Source organism: Lepus europaeus, chromosome 12, assembly GCF_033115175.1.
Source record: "Lepus europaeus isolate LE1 chromosome 12, mLepTim1.pri, whole genome shotgun sequence".
NCBI lineage: Eukaryota > Metazoa > Chordata > Mammalia > Lagomorpha > Leporidae > Lepus > Lepus europaeus.
In genome coordinates, this window is record NC_084838.1 from 84,560,210 (window position 1) to 84,578,931 (window position 18,722).

The 18,722-nt window shown below is 50.5% G+C and overlaps 1 protein-coding gene across 2 annotated transcripts in view; it reads right to left on the reverse strand.

Annotated features, from left to right (window-relative positions):
* The window catches only part of GNA14 (G protein subunit alpha 14), a 228,326-nt gene that overhangs the window by 10,737 nt on the left and 198,867 nt on the right, over positions 1–18,722 (reverse strand). For both annotated transcript variants that reach the window (XM_062208444.1, XM_062208445.1), the window contains exons 3-4: positions 3,270–3,424; positions 956–1,084 (exon numbers count right to left, since the gene is read on the reverse strand). In XM_062208444.1, coding sequence (XP_062064428.1) covers positions 956–1,084; positions 3,270–3,424 — 284 coding nt within the window. The remainder of the gene's footprint in view (positions 1–955; positions 1,085–3,269; positions 3,425–18,722) is intronic.

Below are 18,722 nucleotides of genomic sequence, written 5' to 3' on the forward strand. Positions count from 1 at the left end.
ATGGCTCAACTGCTTGGGCCCCTGACCCTGCATGGGAGACAAAGCAGCAGCTCCTGGCTTTGGATCAGCGCAGCTCCGGCCATTGCAGTCATCTGGGGAGTGAACCAGAGGATGGAAGGTTTTCTCCCTCTTTCTCGTCTCTCTCTGCCTCTCTTCCTTTCAAGTAAATAAACCCAATCAGCCCCAGACAATGTTGGAAAAACCATTCATCAAAGCCAAAGGAGGGTAAGTGCAGAAGAAATGTCTTTTAAAATAAAACAAACCTCAGGAGCTCCCTCGTCTGGGAGGTTTTGGAAGTCGCATGCACCAGTTGACTTTGTAAGGGTCTGGAAAAGTACCCAGCACACATGCACAAGGCACTACCATTGAAATTGGGAATCTGCCAACAACAATTCAGATCATCTGCAGAGGGGCTTCACCAAAGGTGTCCCACAATATGGAGAAGCACTGGGGATAAGGACAGGCAAGCCCTGGATACGAGACAGATGGCCAACGAGAAAAGTGTCTAATAACTGCTAGGAAGAACATGGGACATAATGGATGTAAAATGCTTTGAAATGCGCAGTGTTCACATAAGCCCTGTATTCATCTCTTAGTAATTAACGGACTTTAGTCATCTTCGAAGTATTTCCTCTATTTGTCAGTGGTGAGGCACACATTTTTACACAGCTGTAAGTCATTTATACATAATAATTTTGATACACATTTTTGTATTTTTAAATTTGTTGTAAAGCCAAAGAAAGATCCCACATCCACCGGTTTATGCCCCCACTTGCCCCCCAGCAGCTCCAGGCCAAAGCTAAGGCCTGAAAATCCATCAGGGTCTCCCACATGGTGGCAAACACCCAACTACGTGAGCCACCCTGCTCAGGAGTACCACACTAAGAACCCATCCGGGGACTTCCACGCCTGGCAGACAAATTCTTCATGAACCACACCCAGGAGACGGTCTTACCGAAAGATGATGTTTTCCAAGTCAAATGGATACTCAATGATGCCGGTGGTGGGCACCCGGACCCGGAGCACGTCTTGCTGTGTTGGCACGAAGGACGGCATGGCAATCCGGTCAATGTCAGTCAGGTAGCTGTGCAGTTAGAGGAGGAGGAGCTGAGAGTCCACCCAACTCAACAGTGACCCCAACACACACACACACACACACACACCCATCGGCGACTTTCCAGGACTGGTATGGAGAGAATACAGACCCGAAGCTCTTTCCTGACCTTTCTGGGACATCTGCAGACCCCTCCAAGGTTCTGCCTCCGGCACTGTAAACTCTGTGCCCACATCCATTTGGCCAGCCATGGAGACAGCATAGCTGGACGGGTGGAAATGACTGGTTTTCCGGTGGCCCGCCCCACTCCAGTCTCCTGCAAGTGCCTTAGCTAATGTAGATGGTATTTTCTAAAGCTTATGCTCAATGAACCAAATAGATTTTATAAGAAAATATAGAGGGATAAAACAGGTCACAGGGAAATTCTTAGAAAATAACAGTAAAAAGTATTCCTGTGTAAGGTGCCAGAAAACTAAACATCTTCTAAAATAACTGGGAACTTATCTTAATTATTTGACTATATATTTGAGCTCTAAGCTTAAGAACATGCCATTTTTTAAAAGAAAAATGAGAATACTTTAAAAAAAAACCTTGAAGGCCTTTATAAGAGGCATTTTAGTGAAGTAACTGTCACACGGGCCCTGCGTGGGCCTTCTGTGACCCACCTCCCATGCCCAGCTATGCAAGCCCAGGGCCAATCGCCGCTTTAGTAGCACTCTGATGTATGATTGCTTGGTTTACCTGTCCTGTTCCACCAGACTGTACATTTCCTGAGAGCAGGTTGCACCTGAGGTCCTTACTACACCACCTGGCACATCACAAGCATTCATCAGGACTTTGTGACATGAGTGCCTGTGTCCAAGTTAGCAGACATGACTCCCGGAGCCGCAGAAAACCCTCTGACCTGGCCCGAGGAACTGCACGAGAGCCTCTGGTCTCGAGACGGGGCAGCGGTCCAGGTTTATGAGCGCCATTTTTTCTGCGGTAGTTCTGGCCACCCCCATGTCCCTTTCCATAGCTTTCTCCAGTTGGCAGGCTTGCACTCAGCTCTCCAGCAGTGGCTGGGGAGACCTAGACAAGCCTCGGGGCATTCTCAGAACCACCGCCAGGCAGCCGCTGCAGCACCGTGGCTGCCCCTGACCTTGAGGGGTGTGTGTCACCTTGCGCTGTCCCTGGCTCCCTGGGTTGTCAGGGGCAGCCTACCTTCTCCTTGTGACATGTTCTTCTGTCTTTTCTGTGCTGATCAAGCCCCTCATTAGGGTCTCTGTTTTCCTGCCTCGCTGTAATTTTTGTGCATCCAAATGTCCCCCACACTTACACCGGTTGTGCCAACCTGGAATAACGACGTTAAACACTGCCTGGCACAAACGCCAAGCAGAAACCAGTGAAACTCCAGGAGGTAACATTTCCAGTTTCCTTTCCCATCTTGTCCAGGTAAGGGGGGTGGTGGTGGTGAACAACTGCCCAAGCCAGCTCAGAGGACACCAGCAGCCCCTAATGGCAGGGGCAGTGGGTCTTGGGAAAAGACCCAGGAAGGAGCCTCAAGGAATGGGAGATGATACAGGGCAAGTGAGAAAGAATGGAGGGGCAAAATCAAGGCTCTCTTCCTCCTCCAGGGCTGTAATCAAATCACTTGGTTTGGTGACCTGGCTGATGGCCACAACACCTCAGGAAATTCCTCAGAGACTCCGGTCTCTGAAGTGTGGTTTGCATGAAGATCATATAAATAGAAATCATTTCACCTGCAGGGATGAATTCTTTAAAACTAGAGCTTTATGGATCCAAAAATACAGTGCAGAAGCCTTGGCGGGGGGCCTACATAACTGTGCACCTGGTTGTGCAGGGCCCGCAGGGACAGATCTTCTCCACTAGAGGGCAGCACCAGATCAGCCTCTGGCAGGGCTCTGGTCGCCCTCATCTCCCCGCGGGAGTAAACTGAGATTTTAGGCTGATTACACCTGCTGTCGTCTGCTGAGAAACCAGAAAGGCAGAGGGGTGTGGAGAGGAGGCACACGGGAGCCAGCACGGGTATCTGAATCAGATCATCCCCGCACCCCAAGGCACAGCTGTCCCACTGAGGGGTCCCCAGGGTGCTTGAGCCTCTCATCGAAAAGGCCAGGCTTGGCGCCCAGAGGGGCCGGGAGCGAGAGGCGGCACCGCGAAGCCCGGGGAGCAGAAGAGGGGAACGCGGGGCCGGGTGCCCGGCCATACTCACTACTTGGCCGAGTCGGACAGCTGGTACTCGCGCCGCCGGTCGTAGCACTCCTGGACCCCGGGGTCCCGCCACAGCTGCTTGATGGCCTCCACCTGGTCCCCGGACAGCGCCGACACCCTGTCCACCTCCACCTCTCGGATTAACTGCGCGTTCTCCTGCACGCAGGAAAAAAAGAGCCTTCCCTGAGGCCCGCGAAAGGAAGCCCGTCCAGGACCGGTGTGGGGCAGGCTTGTCCCGGGGTCTGCTCCCCCACCACCACACACCCCAGTGGCGGGCAGGGCAGCTCCGGGCTAGCGCTCAACCAGCGAGTGTCTGCACGGCCAACGGAGCAGCCGGAAATTAACTATTAATATCAGGGCTCAGCATTGCAATGGGATGGTTGGAGTGGGCCACCCGGGTCACGATTGCCATAACTATTACCTTTACAGCAGCTACCATTCTTTGGCCACTTACTGTCTGCCAAGGCCTCTTCTTCCATGATCTCATTTAAATCAACAGAAGGCTAGCACGAGGCCAGATCTCTTTGCAAACATCAGAAAATGAAAAGGATACAGGTGCCTTGCATCCACCGCATCTCCCTGTGTTGGCCCCAGAGGCTCTGCAAGTCTTCCTTGCTTCAAGTCGTAACAGCCCAGCGAATTCCTGCTGGGGAGACAGGAGCTGGGCCTCCACTACCCTCTCCTACCTTCCTGCATCAGTCGCATAATACAGAGCTCGCTACTCTGTGGTGGCTGGGAGGCAGCCCAGCATCTGTTGAGGGCTGCGATCCCATCTAGTGGATAGGGTGCCCCTGAACAGCTGCTTCTAGCTTGCATCGCTCCTCCTTGTAAGCAATGGAGACAGCAGGAGCCAGAGGAAGGGAGGCTCTTACAGGTCCCCACGTCCTTGGTGAAAGCAGAGGCTGCGTGGTAATCAAGGTGGCTTCGTCCCACATGCATCACAAAAGTGAATGTGAACTCCTCCCCCCAGAGACAGGGGCACCCTTAGGCAGGTAGGGTCTCTGTCAAGGTAAAGGTCAGATGGATGAGGTGGGGAGTGCCCTGGGAAGAGTCATGAGGACTCTGCCACATCACCTGCCTATGTCCTTGTTTGTAAAATGAGCCAGTGATTTTCAGGGGCGCCTGAACTATCAGTTACCAAAAGCATTACCCAAACATAAGCAGCATTGGCCTTGTTATTACAGCAGATGCCTGAAAACATCACCGCCTCTGACCCAGCTTCTGGCACGTGGTACATCACCTGCCCTTTCTCTCCATAGAGGAAGCCACCAGCCATGTTCACCTGGAGTGGAAGGACGTCCCCCTACTCTCCCCCTCCCCCACTCCAGTGGTCACCCTCACTCCTCCCAGAGCCAGGCAGTCTCTTCCCACCCTGTGCCAAGCTCTATCCTCTAAGTTGAAAATTTCTGTCCTTCTCTCTGTCTCCAAGCCAGGAAATGCCGCAAGGACAGAGCCAATGTCTTACTTGTCCTTTTGTCCCACAACCTAGTGCAGAACCTGGCAAATCACTGATGTGTGTTCAACATTCGTGATGCATATAAAACGCATCCATCCGACAGGAGCACAGGAGAGACAGCAAACACGTAAGGGCGAGACAAGGGACACGAACCCGTCCCAGTGGGGTAGAGAAGTCTCTCAGAGGGGGAAATACCCTGGGGACTGTTGACCACTGTGTCCTCTCTACTCTGACCCTGACAATGTCCTTGCTTCTCAGGGCACACACCTGTAGGCTGCCCACCACAGTGTGCCCTCCAGTCCACTTAACTGCCAGAGTCAGCGCCATGACAACCACAGAGGATATTACAAATGCAGGGGAATTTCAACAAATTCATGGAAAATGGAATCAAAAGGAAAGTTTGACCTCTTGCAAAAACAAATTTGAAATTCATGCATTGAAAAGTTCATGGAAAATACATATTATGCAAAAACAATGTGGGGATTTCAAAACATTTTGTCAACAAATTTCATTTTTTAGGGGCTGATGCTATGGTGTGGTGGGTAAAGCCGCCACCTGCAGTGCCTGCATCCCATATGCAAGCCAGTTCAAGTCCTGGCTGCTCCGCTTCTGATCCAGCTCTCTGCTATGGCCTGGGAAAGCAGTGGAAGATGGCCCAAGTGCTTGGGCCCTTGCACCCGCATGGGAGACCCAGAAGTTCCTGGCTCCTGGCTCCAGATTAGCCCAGCTCCAGCCATTGTGGCCATTTGAGGAGTGAACCAGTGGATGGAATATATCTCTCGCTCTCTGTAACTCTCCCTCTCAAATAAATAAATCTTTAAAAAATTTGAGAGTTAGAGTTATACAGAAGCAGAGAGAGAGAGAGAGATCTTCTACCCGCTGGTTTACTCCCCAAATGGTCACAATGACTATGGCTAGGATAGAAGCCTCTTCCAGGTCTCCTACATGGGTGTAGGGGCCCAGGGACTTGGGCCATCTTCCACTGCTTTCCCAGGCCATAGCAGAGAGCTGTATCGGAAGTGGAGCAGCCGGGTCTCTAACCAGCGCCCATATGGGATGCTGGCACCGCAGGCTGTGGCTCAGTCCACTATGCCCAGCACCAGCCCTAAATTTCACTTTTTCATGAATTTTTCGAACTACCCACTGTATTTCTGCCTCTCCTCCTCACAAATGCACTGTAGGATTGTGCTTCACAGTGAGCGAAATCTGAGCTGCAGTAAGATTCTTCTGTCTTGGGAGAAACTTGCAAGTGCCAGTAACTCGCCACACTCCTTTTCATTGTCCCAGGAACCAGGGAAGCAGAAGATAAGCAGAGCTGCCTACGGTGAGCACAGCTGTGGTAACACCGCACACTGGATATGTCGCATGAGTGAGAATCCGACAGGTAAGTTCCCATCTGCAATGAGCTGAGCAAGTTGAACCTGAGCAGGAGTTTGCTGCTCCAGCATAACCTACGGCACCTATCAGCACGTACACATGCTGCAGTAGATAAACCAGCCAACGGCTCTCCCAGTAGCCACAGAAAGTACATTCCCAAGAGTTAACCAAACAGAATGCAGACTTCTGCACAGGCTACCAGGAGAGACGACTGGAGGAGGAAACACAGACCTGAGTTCTCAGGTAACCAGGCAAGCTCAGCCAGGAGAGAGTCACATTGTCTGGCCAGCCAAGTGAAAAGAATTTGGGAGAATCTGGCTTAAGGTAAGAAAGGAGCTTGAGATCTTGGAAACCCAACAGCACAACTTGAGTTTGGGACAGACTGAACCCAGAAGTACTCCAAGTTCTTGAACTCCAAGTTCACAGCTGCTGGTGAAAGGACATAGCCCAAGTCCTTGGGCCCCTGCACCCATGTGGGAGTCCCAGAAGAAGCTCTTGGATCCTTGCTCCTGGCTTCAGATCGGCACAGCTCCGGCTGTTGCAGTCATTTGGGGAGTACATCAGTGGACAAAAAACCTCTGCCTCTCCTTCTCTGTAACTCTGCCTTTCAAATAAATAAGTTTTAAGATTTTTCTCTTAACTTCTTACTTTGAAATAATTTAAGACTTGGAAAAATGTGACAAAAATGTTACAAAGGCTTCCTCTACTCCTTTCAAGATTGGTCAAGGGGTCAGCCTCCTCCTGCAATGCCAGCATCTCATATGGGCACCGGTTCGAGTCCCAACTGCTTCACTTCCGATCCAGCTCCCTAATGTGCCTAGGAAAGCAGCAGAGAATGGCCCAAGTCCCTGGGCCCCTGTCATCCATGTGGGAGACCCAGAAGAAGCTCCTGGCTTCAACCCGGCTTCCCTCCAGCCATTGCAGCCACTTGAGGAGTGAACCTGTGGATGGAAGACCTCTCCGTCTCTCCTTCTCTCTTACTCTGCATTTCAAATAAATAAAACAAATCTTAAAAAAAGATTCATCAAATGTTAACAATTTACTACCTTCATCATGCATGTGTATATGTACAAACACACACACACACACACCAACAGATGTTTCTTTTCCCTGATTATTTGAAAGTTGCAGATACACTACCTTTTTATCGCTAAAGACATCGGCATAGTTCTCTAAAAGCATCTTGCACAATCACAGTTTTATGATCAAAAGGAAACTAACAAGGATGCAACATTACTATCCAATCTTCAGATCGTATCCAAAGTTTGCCAGTCATCCCATGCATGTCCTTTATCTGGGCTGAAACCCAGTGGAGGGTCACAAATGTTGCATTTAGTTGGGAAGTCTCTATAGTCTCCATTTAGCTGGCAAAGTTCTTTGGTGAAAAAGTCATCTTTGAGACGCTGAGCAAGGGTGGCCTGACAAACTCCTGTTCTGTAGTCACAGCTGTGATAAGGATGACTGGTAGACACACTGGCGCCACCAAGAACCCAGCGAGTGTTCCAGAAGCAAGTGTTAGGAAAGGCAGGGAGGAATGAGGAAGAGATTCTCCTATTACCTTTTTTCAATCAAAATTTTATTGAAATATGAGCTGAATGGTTTCTGTGTGACCAGAGGGGGGTTTTGTGTATAGAGCATTTCCCCTCTGGCTTAGCCGCACAGTCCCACAGCGAGGACGGTGGCACTGGGATGGGCGTGTCCCAACTGCGTCCACAGTGCACGCCCTCCAGGAGCAAGGGAGTCCCTGTACAATGTGGGGAAGCTTTGTGCCACTGCAGGCAGGCTTCTTCAACTCCCAGGAAGGGGGAAGTCAAGTCAGACGTGGCTCAGCGTTCAGGAAACCGCTGTGACGTGGGCAGGGACCACACTGAGTTGGACGGGGCCAGCCGCAAAGGGGGCCCGTCCAGGAAGCAGACCTGTCAAAGGGGTCTGAGATCACAGGACAGTCCTGGGCTGGGGCAGCATATGAGGGGGCTTCCAAAAGCTCTTTGCAAATGGAATTAAAGGGTAAGTTCACCTTCTTGCAAAACTTTTTGGAAATCTATGCTTTTTCCTAATCTGCATTTCCTCACATGATGAAAAAAAAATCATGTTCTGTGCCAAAATCGACTCATACTTTTAATTCTATTTTACTGTGAACTTTTTGGAATACCCTCATGTGAGGGGAAACTGCCTAACATTCTTGTTTAATTGAAAAGGAAACAAAATCCACCTCTAGAGAGCAAACATTGCAGGTGCAAACTCGACAGGTACATTGAGATCCATGACCAGGCTCCCAAGGTACTGAGCTCCTAGCTGGCTTTTTTATTTCCCTTTCTCAAACAAAACCACCCTTCTCGCTGCTGGGAAGGGGAACAGATGTCCTACGTGTGTGTTTCACTGAGAAATTCCCAGGCCAGCAGTAAAGCATGCTGCTACTGAAGTGGCACCATGCTGGTTTCACACAGGGATCTGCAGATGCTGGTGACAGCGCGTCCCTCTGGCTGGGACCCAGGGCCCAGCAGGCTGTCCACCAGGTCCTCTCCTGGGGCGTCCCTACACCATTAACAGCTCCAAAGCCTTGGCTGCAAGACTGACCTGCCTGCTGACTGAAGGCAGTCCTGCCTCCCCCAGCAGGGGCTACTGGTCCTGCTCTTTCCTTGCGTAATTAAGCATTTTGATGACAAGTTATTTTTTCACTTTTATTTGGGTATTTTTAACAACAAATCAAAATCATATCTATGTTTAGTGTACTTGTGCATCATGTTTTGATGTATACAAAGGTTCTTCAAAAAGTTCATAGGAAAATGTAAGTTCATTTTGGTGCATAAAAATGAAGTTCATGTAAAGACTTATTTATTTGAAAGGAAGAGAGGGGGGGGGGTCTTCCATTTGCTGGTTCTCTCCCCAGATGGCCACAACAGCCAGGGCTGGGCCAAGCTGAAGCCTAGAGCCTGAAATCCCCTGGGGTCTCCCACACGGATGGCAGAGGTACAACTTGGGCCAATTTCCACTGCTTTCCCAGACATAGCAGCAAGGAGCTGAATCAGGAGTGGAGCAGTCAGGACTTGAGCCAGTGCTCATATGGGATGTTACAGGCGGCAGCTTACCAACCCCCTGTGCCACAATGCTAGTCTGCATAGCTTTTTATAATATGCATTTTCTATGAACTTTTCCGAGGCCTTGCATATATATATATAAATCATGGAATAGCCAAATCAAGCTATTTCAATTTTCTATTTCTTCATATCCTTGTATTTTTTGTGGAGAGAAAATTGAAATCCAGTCTCAGCCATTTTCAAGTACATATTCTACTAACGTGGTCACCAAGATATGTAACAGAGCTTGAGCTAATCTCCCTACCTAGCTGACATTTTTGTTCATATTAAATCTATTAACATATTGGAAATGATTAAAACAATCTTTCAAGTGTCTACTATAATATACAATTCCCCTAAACTTAACAAGCTTTGTAAAACTAAGGTGATATTAAAATAAAATGATTGAAAATGAAAGTGCCCTGTGGCCGGGGTGGGAGTTTGGCATTGTGGTAGATGCCACTTGGGATGCCCATACCCCTCACTGGAGTGCCTGGGTTCAACTCTTAGCTCTGCTTCTGGTGCCAGCTTCCTGCCACTGTGCATCCTGGGTGACAGCAGCTGACGGCTTTGTCCTTGGATTCCTGCTACACACGAGACCAGATGAATGTCCTGGCTTCTGGCTTTGGCCTGGCCCAGTCCTGGCTGTTGGCAGCATTTGGGGAGTGAACCAGTAGATGGTCTACCTTTTTGCCTTTCAAATAAGTGTAAATAAATACAATTTTAAAAGCTCTCTTTAGCCCTGCCCGCAAACATTATAATTGAATTAATTTTCCCCACTTTTCATTCCATCAACATAAGCCTGTGAGACCAAGTCTTTAAAACATAGGCCTTTGGGATTCACCCAAATTAAAAACCAAACTAAAGCAGGTGACTAGGGAATGTGGATCAAGTTTCCCCCTAAGAACAGCTAGAAATAGTAAACAAAGTATTTCTTAAAATATGTTTGAAAGTATTAGAAAGCTAATGTGATTGAAAGTAACTGCTGAGCCAGAACACAGGAAGACAGGGCTGGAGGTGTGGAGACCAGCATCTGGCTGCCTTTCTCGCGGGACTGCTGCCTGTCCAGAGAGACGGTTGGTGGTTGACCAGCTGCTCGCTGAACAAGACAGGGCTGGGGTGACAGGTACTGGAGCTGAAGGGTTGAGGAGCGACCCGCCCTCATAAGCCCTCTGGGTTGGGACTCCCAGGACAGTCCCTAGGGGGCTGCGGTCAGCTCAGAAGCATCTGTCTGACTCCAGACCCCATGCAGGAGAAAAGCAAACTCCCTCTTGGAGTCTGGAAGGCTACGTCTTCCTTGTCCTCAAATTATTTGTCAGATACATATCCAGCACACTGCCAAAAATGACCAAGCGTTAGAAGATGCAGCAACTCCGAAGATGACAAGTAAAAAGGTGCAAGACACTCCACACAAACACCAACACAAAGCTGGAGTGTCTCCACTAATATAAAAGCAGCCCTGAAAGCAAAAAGTGTAACCAGAGATAGAGAAATTTCAAGAGATGAATAGTTCTAAACTTTTATGCCGTAGTAACATAGGCTCAAAATATATGGAGCTAAATTTCAGAGACTGAGAAGACAACAAGACAAATTGGGGCAGGTATTTGTCTAGTGGTCAAAGTGCCTGCGTTCCGTACTGGAGTGCCTGGGTGCAGTGCCCACCTCTGGCCCCTGACTCCAGCCTCCATCTAACGCAGACCCTTGGAGGCAGCAGTGATGGCTCAAGTAATCGGGGGCTCTTGACACCTCATAGGAGACTGGGACTGAGTTCCTGGCTCCCAGTTTCAGCCCCAATCAGAATCCAGGGTAGGCATTTGGGGAGTGAATCAGTAGATGGGAATAGGCTCACTCTCATTCCTCCATTCATTCAGTGTCTCTCCTTCTCTCCCTTCCTCTCAACACACACACACACACACACACACACCCTCCATCTTATGGGAAATTTCATAGTAACTGGTGGAAGAAACACAGAATATTCAGGAATGGCATAGACAGTTCACGCATACTTTATAGACACACTCGGAACTCTCAAGTACACCCACGACTATTTACAGAGATGAGCATCACTAACACCTAGCAGTAAGATGAAAAATTTGGGTTTCCAGCTTCAATTGATCAACTGCTGGTTTCTCTAGAAACTCCAGGCTCCAGCAGGCTCTCTTTTCCCATGGGCCATCCCTGCCACGGTGTGGACAACTGAGCATTTACCTGCTGAACTAAAGCTGCCCAGATTTCTCGTTTTCCAGTACACCAAATGAAAAGTAAGTTCTTGAAACACAAAATTCAGCACACACCTTTATTTCTAGTACAATCTTTGCTTTCCTCTTTCTCATCTTTTCTCCAACAAATAACAACAGAATTCGCTGGCTAAAGTACTGGCATGGAAGGCCAAGTTATGTTATCTTTTCCTACCTGTCAAAACTTCAATGGGTTTCACTACAAAAGGGCTCTTTCCCAAGGCTCCTGGGATCATTTATTTTGGCACATACACCTGCACCTTCAGTAAGCATTAATAATGCAATGAAGGGAAAGGATATGTGGCCTTGCACTGAGCCAATTTGGCCATGACGTTTCCCATAATTCCTCTTCCATGCTTGGGTCTGGGTTAGAGCAAGCCACAAAGAAACGTGAATGAGATGTGGAAGGAAGACGTGAAGCAGCTGCCATCATGCTCCAAAGGGCGGTTCCAGCCCCAGCTCCCACACGTGCCCGAATCTTCCAGCTACCTTCACAGGTGCCGGGCAGCAGCTGGGCCCTCCATACCCCTGACCCCTGCTTGGATCTTCGGCTTCCCCAAGCTGAAGAGCAGATGCGTGTGCAGGTCCACAGGAAAGGGTGCCAGCCCCTTCTGCAAGGCACCTGCTCCTCCAAGACGGAGCTGGGAGGAGACCACGCAGGTCCCGGTCTCGCCCCACAGGATCTGCTCTGCTGTCAGGGGTTCTGGTCTGCGGGGCAGGGCCCAGTTTGTCTCTGCTCTGCCCTGCTCCATCTCCAGCTCTTCTCCTCGAATTCCTCCTGCTCACCCTGAGCCCCTGCAGGCCCAGCACCAGAAGGGAAGAGTCAGCAGCGATCCCACGCCTTCGTCGTGGCTCCAACAGTAACACACAGGGCAATCCCCACACTGTGTGTGTGTGTGGGGGGGGGCAGAGTGGACAGAGAGAGAGAGACAGAAAGGTCTTCCTTTTCCATTGGTTCACCCCTCAATGGCCGCTGCGGCCAGCACGCTGCAGCCGGTGCACCACGCTGATCCGCAGCCAGGAGCCAGGTGCTTCTCCTGGTCTCCCATGCGGGTGCAGGGCCCAAGCACTTGGGCCATCCTCCACTGCACTCCCGGGCCATAGCAGAGAGCTGGACTGGAAGAGGAGCGACCGGGACAGAATCCGGCGCCCCAACCAGGACTAGAATCTGGGGTGCAGGCACCACAGGCAGAGGATTAGCCTATTGAGCCGCAGTGCCGGCCCAATCCCATACTTAACCCATGGCTCCTAACGCTCTGAAAAATTCCAATTCCCTGGTCAGACACAAACTGATACCCAGGAGCTTCCATTATGGTCCTTTCCATTCTAGGTAGGGGCAAAATCCCCTGTGACCTTAGGTTTGGTGGAGGCAGCATCTTTGGCCTCCACTGGAGCAACCTGCCTGTCCCCAACTCAGCTGCGCACTGGCATACACAGAGTACCCACCCACCCCTTGGCACGCAAGGTCACACACCTGCTCCTTTCCATGCTGGGGCTGGCGGCTGGGAATCTAAGTAGGATTTCAGAGTACAACAATGCCTTTGGGTGGGACAACAGATCCACACACAAGTGTTACAAGAGCAAAGAGAAATCTCAACTGGGGGTGAGAGAGGGGCTGGGCTGGTATTTCCCAGTGGAAAGGGCCTGACGGGCAGAGGGAGGAGGGGCTTGCTGCCATGAATGGGCATTCCTGACGATTCCTGATCACACCGCAGGGTGGGGACCACAGCAGCTCTGCTGCATCATCTTGCACACACCGCTCCTTCCCGAGATGCTCTGGAAAGCACCTGCACCCTCAGGCCCGAGTAGCGGAACACATTCAAGGCATAATTAACCAAACAGCATCTGGTAGCCTCCCCCAACCCCTCATCCTGCAAGGAAAGACTAAGTATACAGTCATCCCTAGACATTTACTGGGGATTGGTTCCAGGACCCCTCTGCTAACTGTGGATACAAAACAGGACATACAAAAAAGGCATTTAGCCTAGCAATTAACACATCCATGTCCCATATCAAAGTGCTTGAGTTTAATTTCCAGCTCTGGCTCCTGACTCCAGCTTCCTGTCAGTGTAGACTCAGGGAGGCAGTGATGATGGCTCAAGTCACTGAGTTCCTTCCACCCATAAGGGAGACCTGGACTGGGTTCACACGTCTGTCTTCAACCCAGCTGCAGCTGTTGCTGCCACTGGGGAGTGAACCACAGGGTGAGACTTCTGTCTGTGTCTCTCTGCCTCTCAAAATGTAAAGGCAGAGGATTTGCATAGCATCTATGCACTCCTCCCATGCACTTCAGTTTTTAATTTTTATTTATGTACACACACATACACAGAGATCAAGAGTGCATGTTCTCTGGTGCACGCCCCAAATGCCCACAACAGTGAGAACTGGGCTGGGCCAAAGACAGAGCTGGGAACTCAATCCAGGTCTCCCATGTAACTGGAAGTAACTCGATTACTTGAGCCATCACCACTGCCTCCAAGAATAAAACTTACCTGGAAGCTGCAGTCCAGAGCAGAGCCAGGTATTGCACCCCAGTTCTCCAAGGTGGGACGAGGGCATCTCAACTGGTGTCTTAACCACTAGGCTAAATACTCACCCCCTTTCATATACTTTGAATCCTCTCTAAATCACTTACAGTAACTAATACAACATAAATGCAATGTAAATAGTTGTTTCTCTGTACTGTCAGGGAACAATGACAAGAAAAACAGTCTGTACATACCCAGTACAGAGGCAATTATTTTTTCAAATAATTTCTGTCCAAGATTGGTTGGCTCCATGGATGCAGAACCCATGGATATGGATGGCCAAGTCTACTTGGCCAACAGAAGTTGCCTCTCAGAAAACCATTTGTTTGGAGCCCAGTTAATTGGATGTGCCGGAGGCCATACCTGTGGTGGTGTTTTACAGCTAGACAGGGGTTACTGTTCCTGTCACCCCCTGGTTTCTCTGCCTCTGCTCCCCTAGTGGAGAAGCGTTTAGCTTTATGAAATTTGTGTTACGAGAGAGTTCAGTTTCGCAGGGGGTGGCTCTGCCTCTGGTTCTTTGACTGTCTTCAGAATGGCATAGCCTGCTGCTGGGGCCCCACGGGGACCACGTCAGGACCCACCGGAATTCTTTCAGCAAAGCCAATGGTGAGCACACTGCTGCTGAGAATGTCAGGACTTCGCAGGGAGAGGCAGAGGGGCAGAAAAAGGAGGGTGAGGGCAGGGGGAACTCGTGGACCCAAAGGGCCCTCACCAGGCAAGGGAACAATGCTGCTTCCATCTATAGACTCCCAGTCAGCCATAAAAGTCTCCTCTTTGGGTGGGCATAGTGATGCAGCGGGTGATGCCTGCATCCCGTACTGGAGTTGCCAGTTGGAGTCCTGGCTCCTCTGCTTTTCACCCAGCTTCCCGCTAAGGCATCCTAGGAGGCAGCAGATGATAGCTCAAGTGAGGCCCCAATGGTGGTCCAGGCTCCTGGCTTTGGCCCGGCCCAGTCCTGACTGTTGGGGGCATTTGGGGAAGTCAACCAGCAGTTGCAAGATCTCCCTCTCTCTCTTTGAAGTAGATGAAAATACACAAACATTTCTAAAAACAAAGAAATCTCATTCTCTCTGATGTTGGCTTGTTTGTGACTCTTCTAGATAATAAAGTGTAACTAAAGGCTTATGGCTATAAAAACCCTGTAAAGTCTCAACTCAAGAACAGATATTTAGCCTAGCAATTAAGACTCTGAGTTAGGATGCTCCATTGGGGGCCAGCGCTGTGGTGTAGGGAGTAAAGATGTCACCTACAGCACCGGCATGCCATATGGGAGCAGTTCCAGCTGCTCCACTTCCCATACAGCTCTCTGCTATAGCCTGGGAAAGCAGAAGATGGCCCAAGTGCTTGGGCCCCTGCACCCACGTGGGAGACCTGGATGAAGCTCCTGGCTCCTGATTTTTGCCTGGGTCAGCTCTGGCCATGGCCATTTGGGGAGTGAACCAGCAGACTGAAGATCCTTTGGAAGATTCTCTCTGCCTCTCAAATAAATATATAAATCTTAAAAAAAAAAAGATGCTCACATCCCACACTGGAGTACCTGGGTTTGATACCGAGCTCTGGTTCTTGACTCCAGCTTCCTGCCAGTGCAGACCCTAAAGGCAGTGGGTGACAGCTCAAGTACTTGGGTCCCTGCCATCCACATGAGAGACCTGGATAAAGTTTTCTGCTCCTAGCTTCAGCCACAGCTCAGCCCTGACTATTATAGTCATTTGGGAAGTGAGAAGATGGGACATCTCTGTCTCTCAAATACCTAAGAGATAAGATTTTAAGAGTTTGTGTGTGTATTACGTGTGTGTGTGTAAGTGTGTGTGAGCTTTCAAATATTTGTTTGTAAAGTTGTTCATTGACAGCTCAAAGTATTCTACTAAGATAAGGACTTCAATCAGTCCATTAGTTTTCCTACTGAGCCTCCAGGTTGTTATATGTTTCCCAGCCTCCCTTGCAGTCAGCCAGGGCCCTGTGACTGCTTTCTGAGTGACAAATTTGAGCTGAAGTGATGCAGGCTATGAACACATCCCAGGGGCCGGAAAACTGGTGTAGCGGGTAAAGCCGCTGCCTATATTGCCAGCATCCCATATGGGCACAGGTTCCAGTCCTGTCTGCTCCACTTTCAATTCAGCTGCTATGGCCTGGGAAAGCAGTGGAAATGACCCAAGTGCCTGGGCGCCTGCACCCACATGGGAGACCCGGAAGAGACTCCTGGCTCCTGACTGCCTCAGCACCTGCCGTTACGGTCATCTGGGAAGTGAACCAGCAGATAGAAGTCCTCTCTCTCTGCCTCTGCCTGTCTGTAACTCTGCCTTCCAAATAAATAAATAAAGCTTTTAAAAAAAAAAAAAAGAAAAAAGAAAACCTCCCAGACGCCATCCTCCCCCACCCTCCCTGTCTCCGTTGCAGAGGGAAGAGTAGGGTCTGGGTGGGGCGGGTCCTGAGATGGGAGCAGCCTGGATCCTGAATGACTGTGTGGAGCAGAGCCCGCCTCCACCCCACCCTCACACTGGACTGAGATGGGGGTGACGGAGACAGCAGCTTAGGTTTGGCTCAGCTGCTGACGGTCTGCCATTGGTTTATTGTATACATTTACTTTATATATTCCAAGAGATAGGAATGTGTTAGGATAGGTGTGTGTGTGTGTGTGTGTTTTCTAGCCCAGCTCAGAGAAACCCATTTTAACCAGAGAGAGAAAAGGAAAACTTTTTAACCAGCACAAACCACTGTCCCTACATCACCAGGTCAGCTTCTGGGCACAAGGGTTGGTGTGGCTCCCATGTAATTGTGTAAAAAGTGATTTCTATTTCTGCTCTTCCCAGCCAGCCCCATCCCTCGGTGGCTCTGTCCTCAAGGCCTCAGTTTCTCAGGCCCAAGGGCCAGGACCACTCTCCGTGCAGACACTGCTGCCCAGGGGGAGCTCCCAAACCTCCTCGCTCCCCTTCCGCCCGATCGGCATCTCGTCCTGCCGAGCCCTGGAGAGAGCTGCTCTGAGCTCTGCTGCTTCTTCAGCATCCTTCCCACCACTAGATCTGAGCCCAAACGTGGGCCCAGCAGGCAGGCAGCACCTTCCCAACACAGGTTTACTTTAGCAGCCTGAGTCTAGCCTGCGGGCGGGAGACCCTGGCCCTCAGGCTCGCTCCGGCAGTGGCTCCCCCACCCCCTGGCCCCGGGATTCTCCACTGGACCCTACCACAGCTCTGCAGGGAAGAGGGCACGGAGCAGGCAGCCTCCTGGGCCAGGCCTTGACCCAGCAGGCTTCCCATGTGCACACAGAAGCAGCCACAAGGCTCTCCCAGAGTGCAGGGAGGCTGGGAAGTGTAGTCTTCCTCTGGGCACAGGTGCACAGTGCCCCAGGACTGCCCGAGTGCCAGGTGTCACCTCTGCCACTCGTGAAGTCTCAGAATCCCTTTTCTCCTCGTCATGACGTCCACTCTGTGATGTCACTGTGCGCACTGCGTGGGTGAGGACAGCCTACAGCCGGAGGACCAGGTCCAGCCCACTGTGTTTCCGTAACTAAATTCCTTATAGGAAAGCAACCAGGCCATGGCATATTGGGTCGCTCTCACACCTATAGCCGCAGCATCGAGCCACTGCCACGGAACCCACATCGGCCACTAGGCCTGCAATGCTTTCTGGCCCTTTACAGAAAATATCTGTGGACGTTTAGCATAGACGGGTTGTGTATGATGAAGTACGCAGCTGTAACCTCAGGTCCCTCACCCGTGCATTCACTCCCTGGGCTTTGACCCGGAAGCACTCATTCTTTGCCAGGCCTCCTATGAGGCAGAAACACTAAACCGAGAACACCACCATCTTTTCTCTTGAGATGTCAGCCGTGAGGGAAATGACCACAGCAGATGGTCAGGGTACGAAAAAAGGACCCCTTAACAAAACGCATCCAGGGGGCTGGCGCTGTGGTGTAGCAGATAAAGCTGCCGCCCGCATTACCAGCATCCCAAGTGGGTGCTGGTTCAAGACCCAGCTGCTCCACTTCCGACCCAGCTCCCTCAAACGCGCCTGGGAAGTCAGTGGAAGATGGCCCAAGTGCTTGGGCCCCTGCACTCACGTGGGTGACCAAGAAGAACCTCCCATCTCCTGGCTTCGGATCAGCCCAGCTCCAGCTGTTGTGGCCCTTAGGGGAGTGAACCAGCAGATGGAAGACCTCATTCACTGTCTCTGTCTCTCCCTCCCTCTCTATGTAACTCTACCTTTCAAATAAATAACTAAATCCTTAAATAAAAAAAAGTTTGGTTATTGAAAACAGAGGAATTCCGTGCTGGCAAACACCCCCAGCTCCAGAGCTGCAGAAGCACAAGGCCCAGATCGGGTTGGGCTGTGGGAGGCAGGCAGGGAAAAGAAGCCCCTCCCCCCCACCCAGTGGGACAAGGCGCAAGGTTCTGATGCAGGCTCCTTTTCACAAAGCTCACCCATTGTCCCTCTTCTTTTCTTCCTTAATCACTTCCTTAAGAAAGTCACTCCATGTTAGTTTGCCTGAGTCTAACATTGCATTGTTTGTTTTTATAAGATCTTTGCCTTGTCTACCAGCCCAGGGCCAACAGCCAGATATTTCCAGAGAACCTGGGCTTGCATAGGGCAATGCCCCCGTATTCCTCCTGGGGTACCAGCGACTTTGAAGAGAGGCCAGCGACTCCCTTCCTCACCCCCCGCCACGTACATACAAAAGCCTTTTTAAGACAACTCCAAAAAGCTCCTCCTGCCCTCCTGGCCAATCAGGCTTCCTCCAGGAACAAAACAAATAGGAGGGAACAGTACAGTCACTCGGTTGGT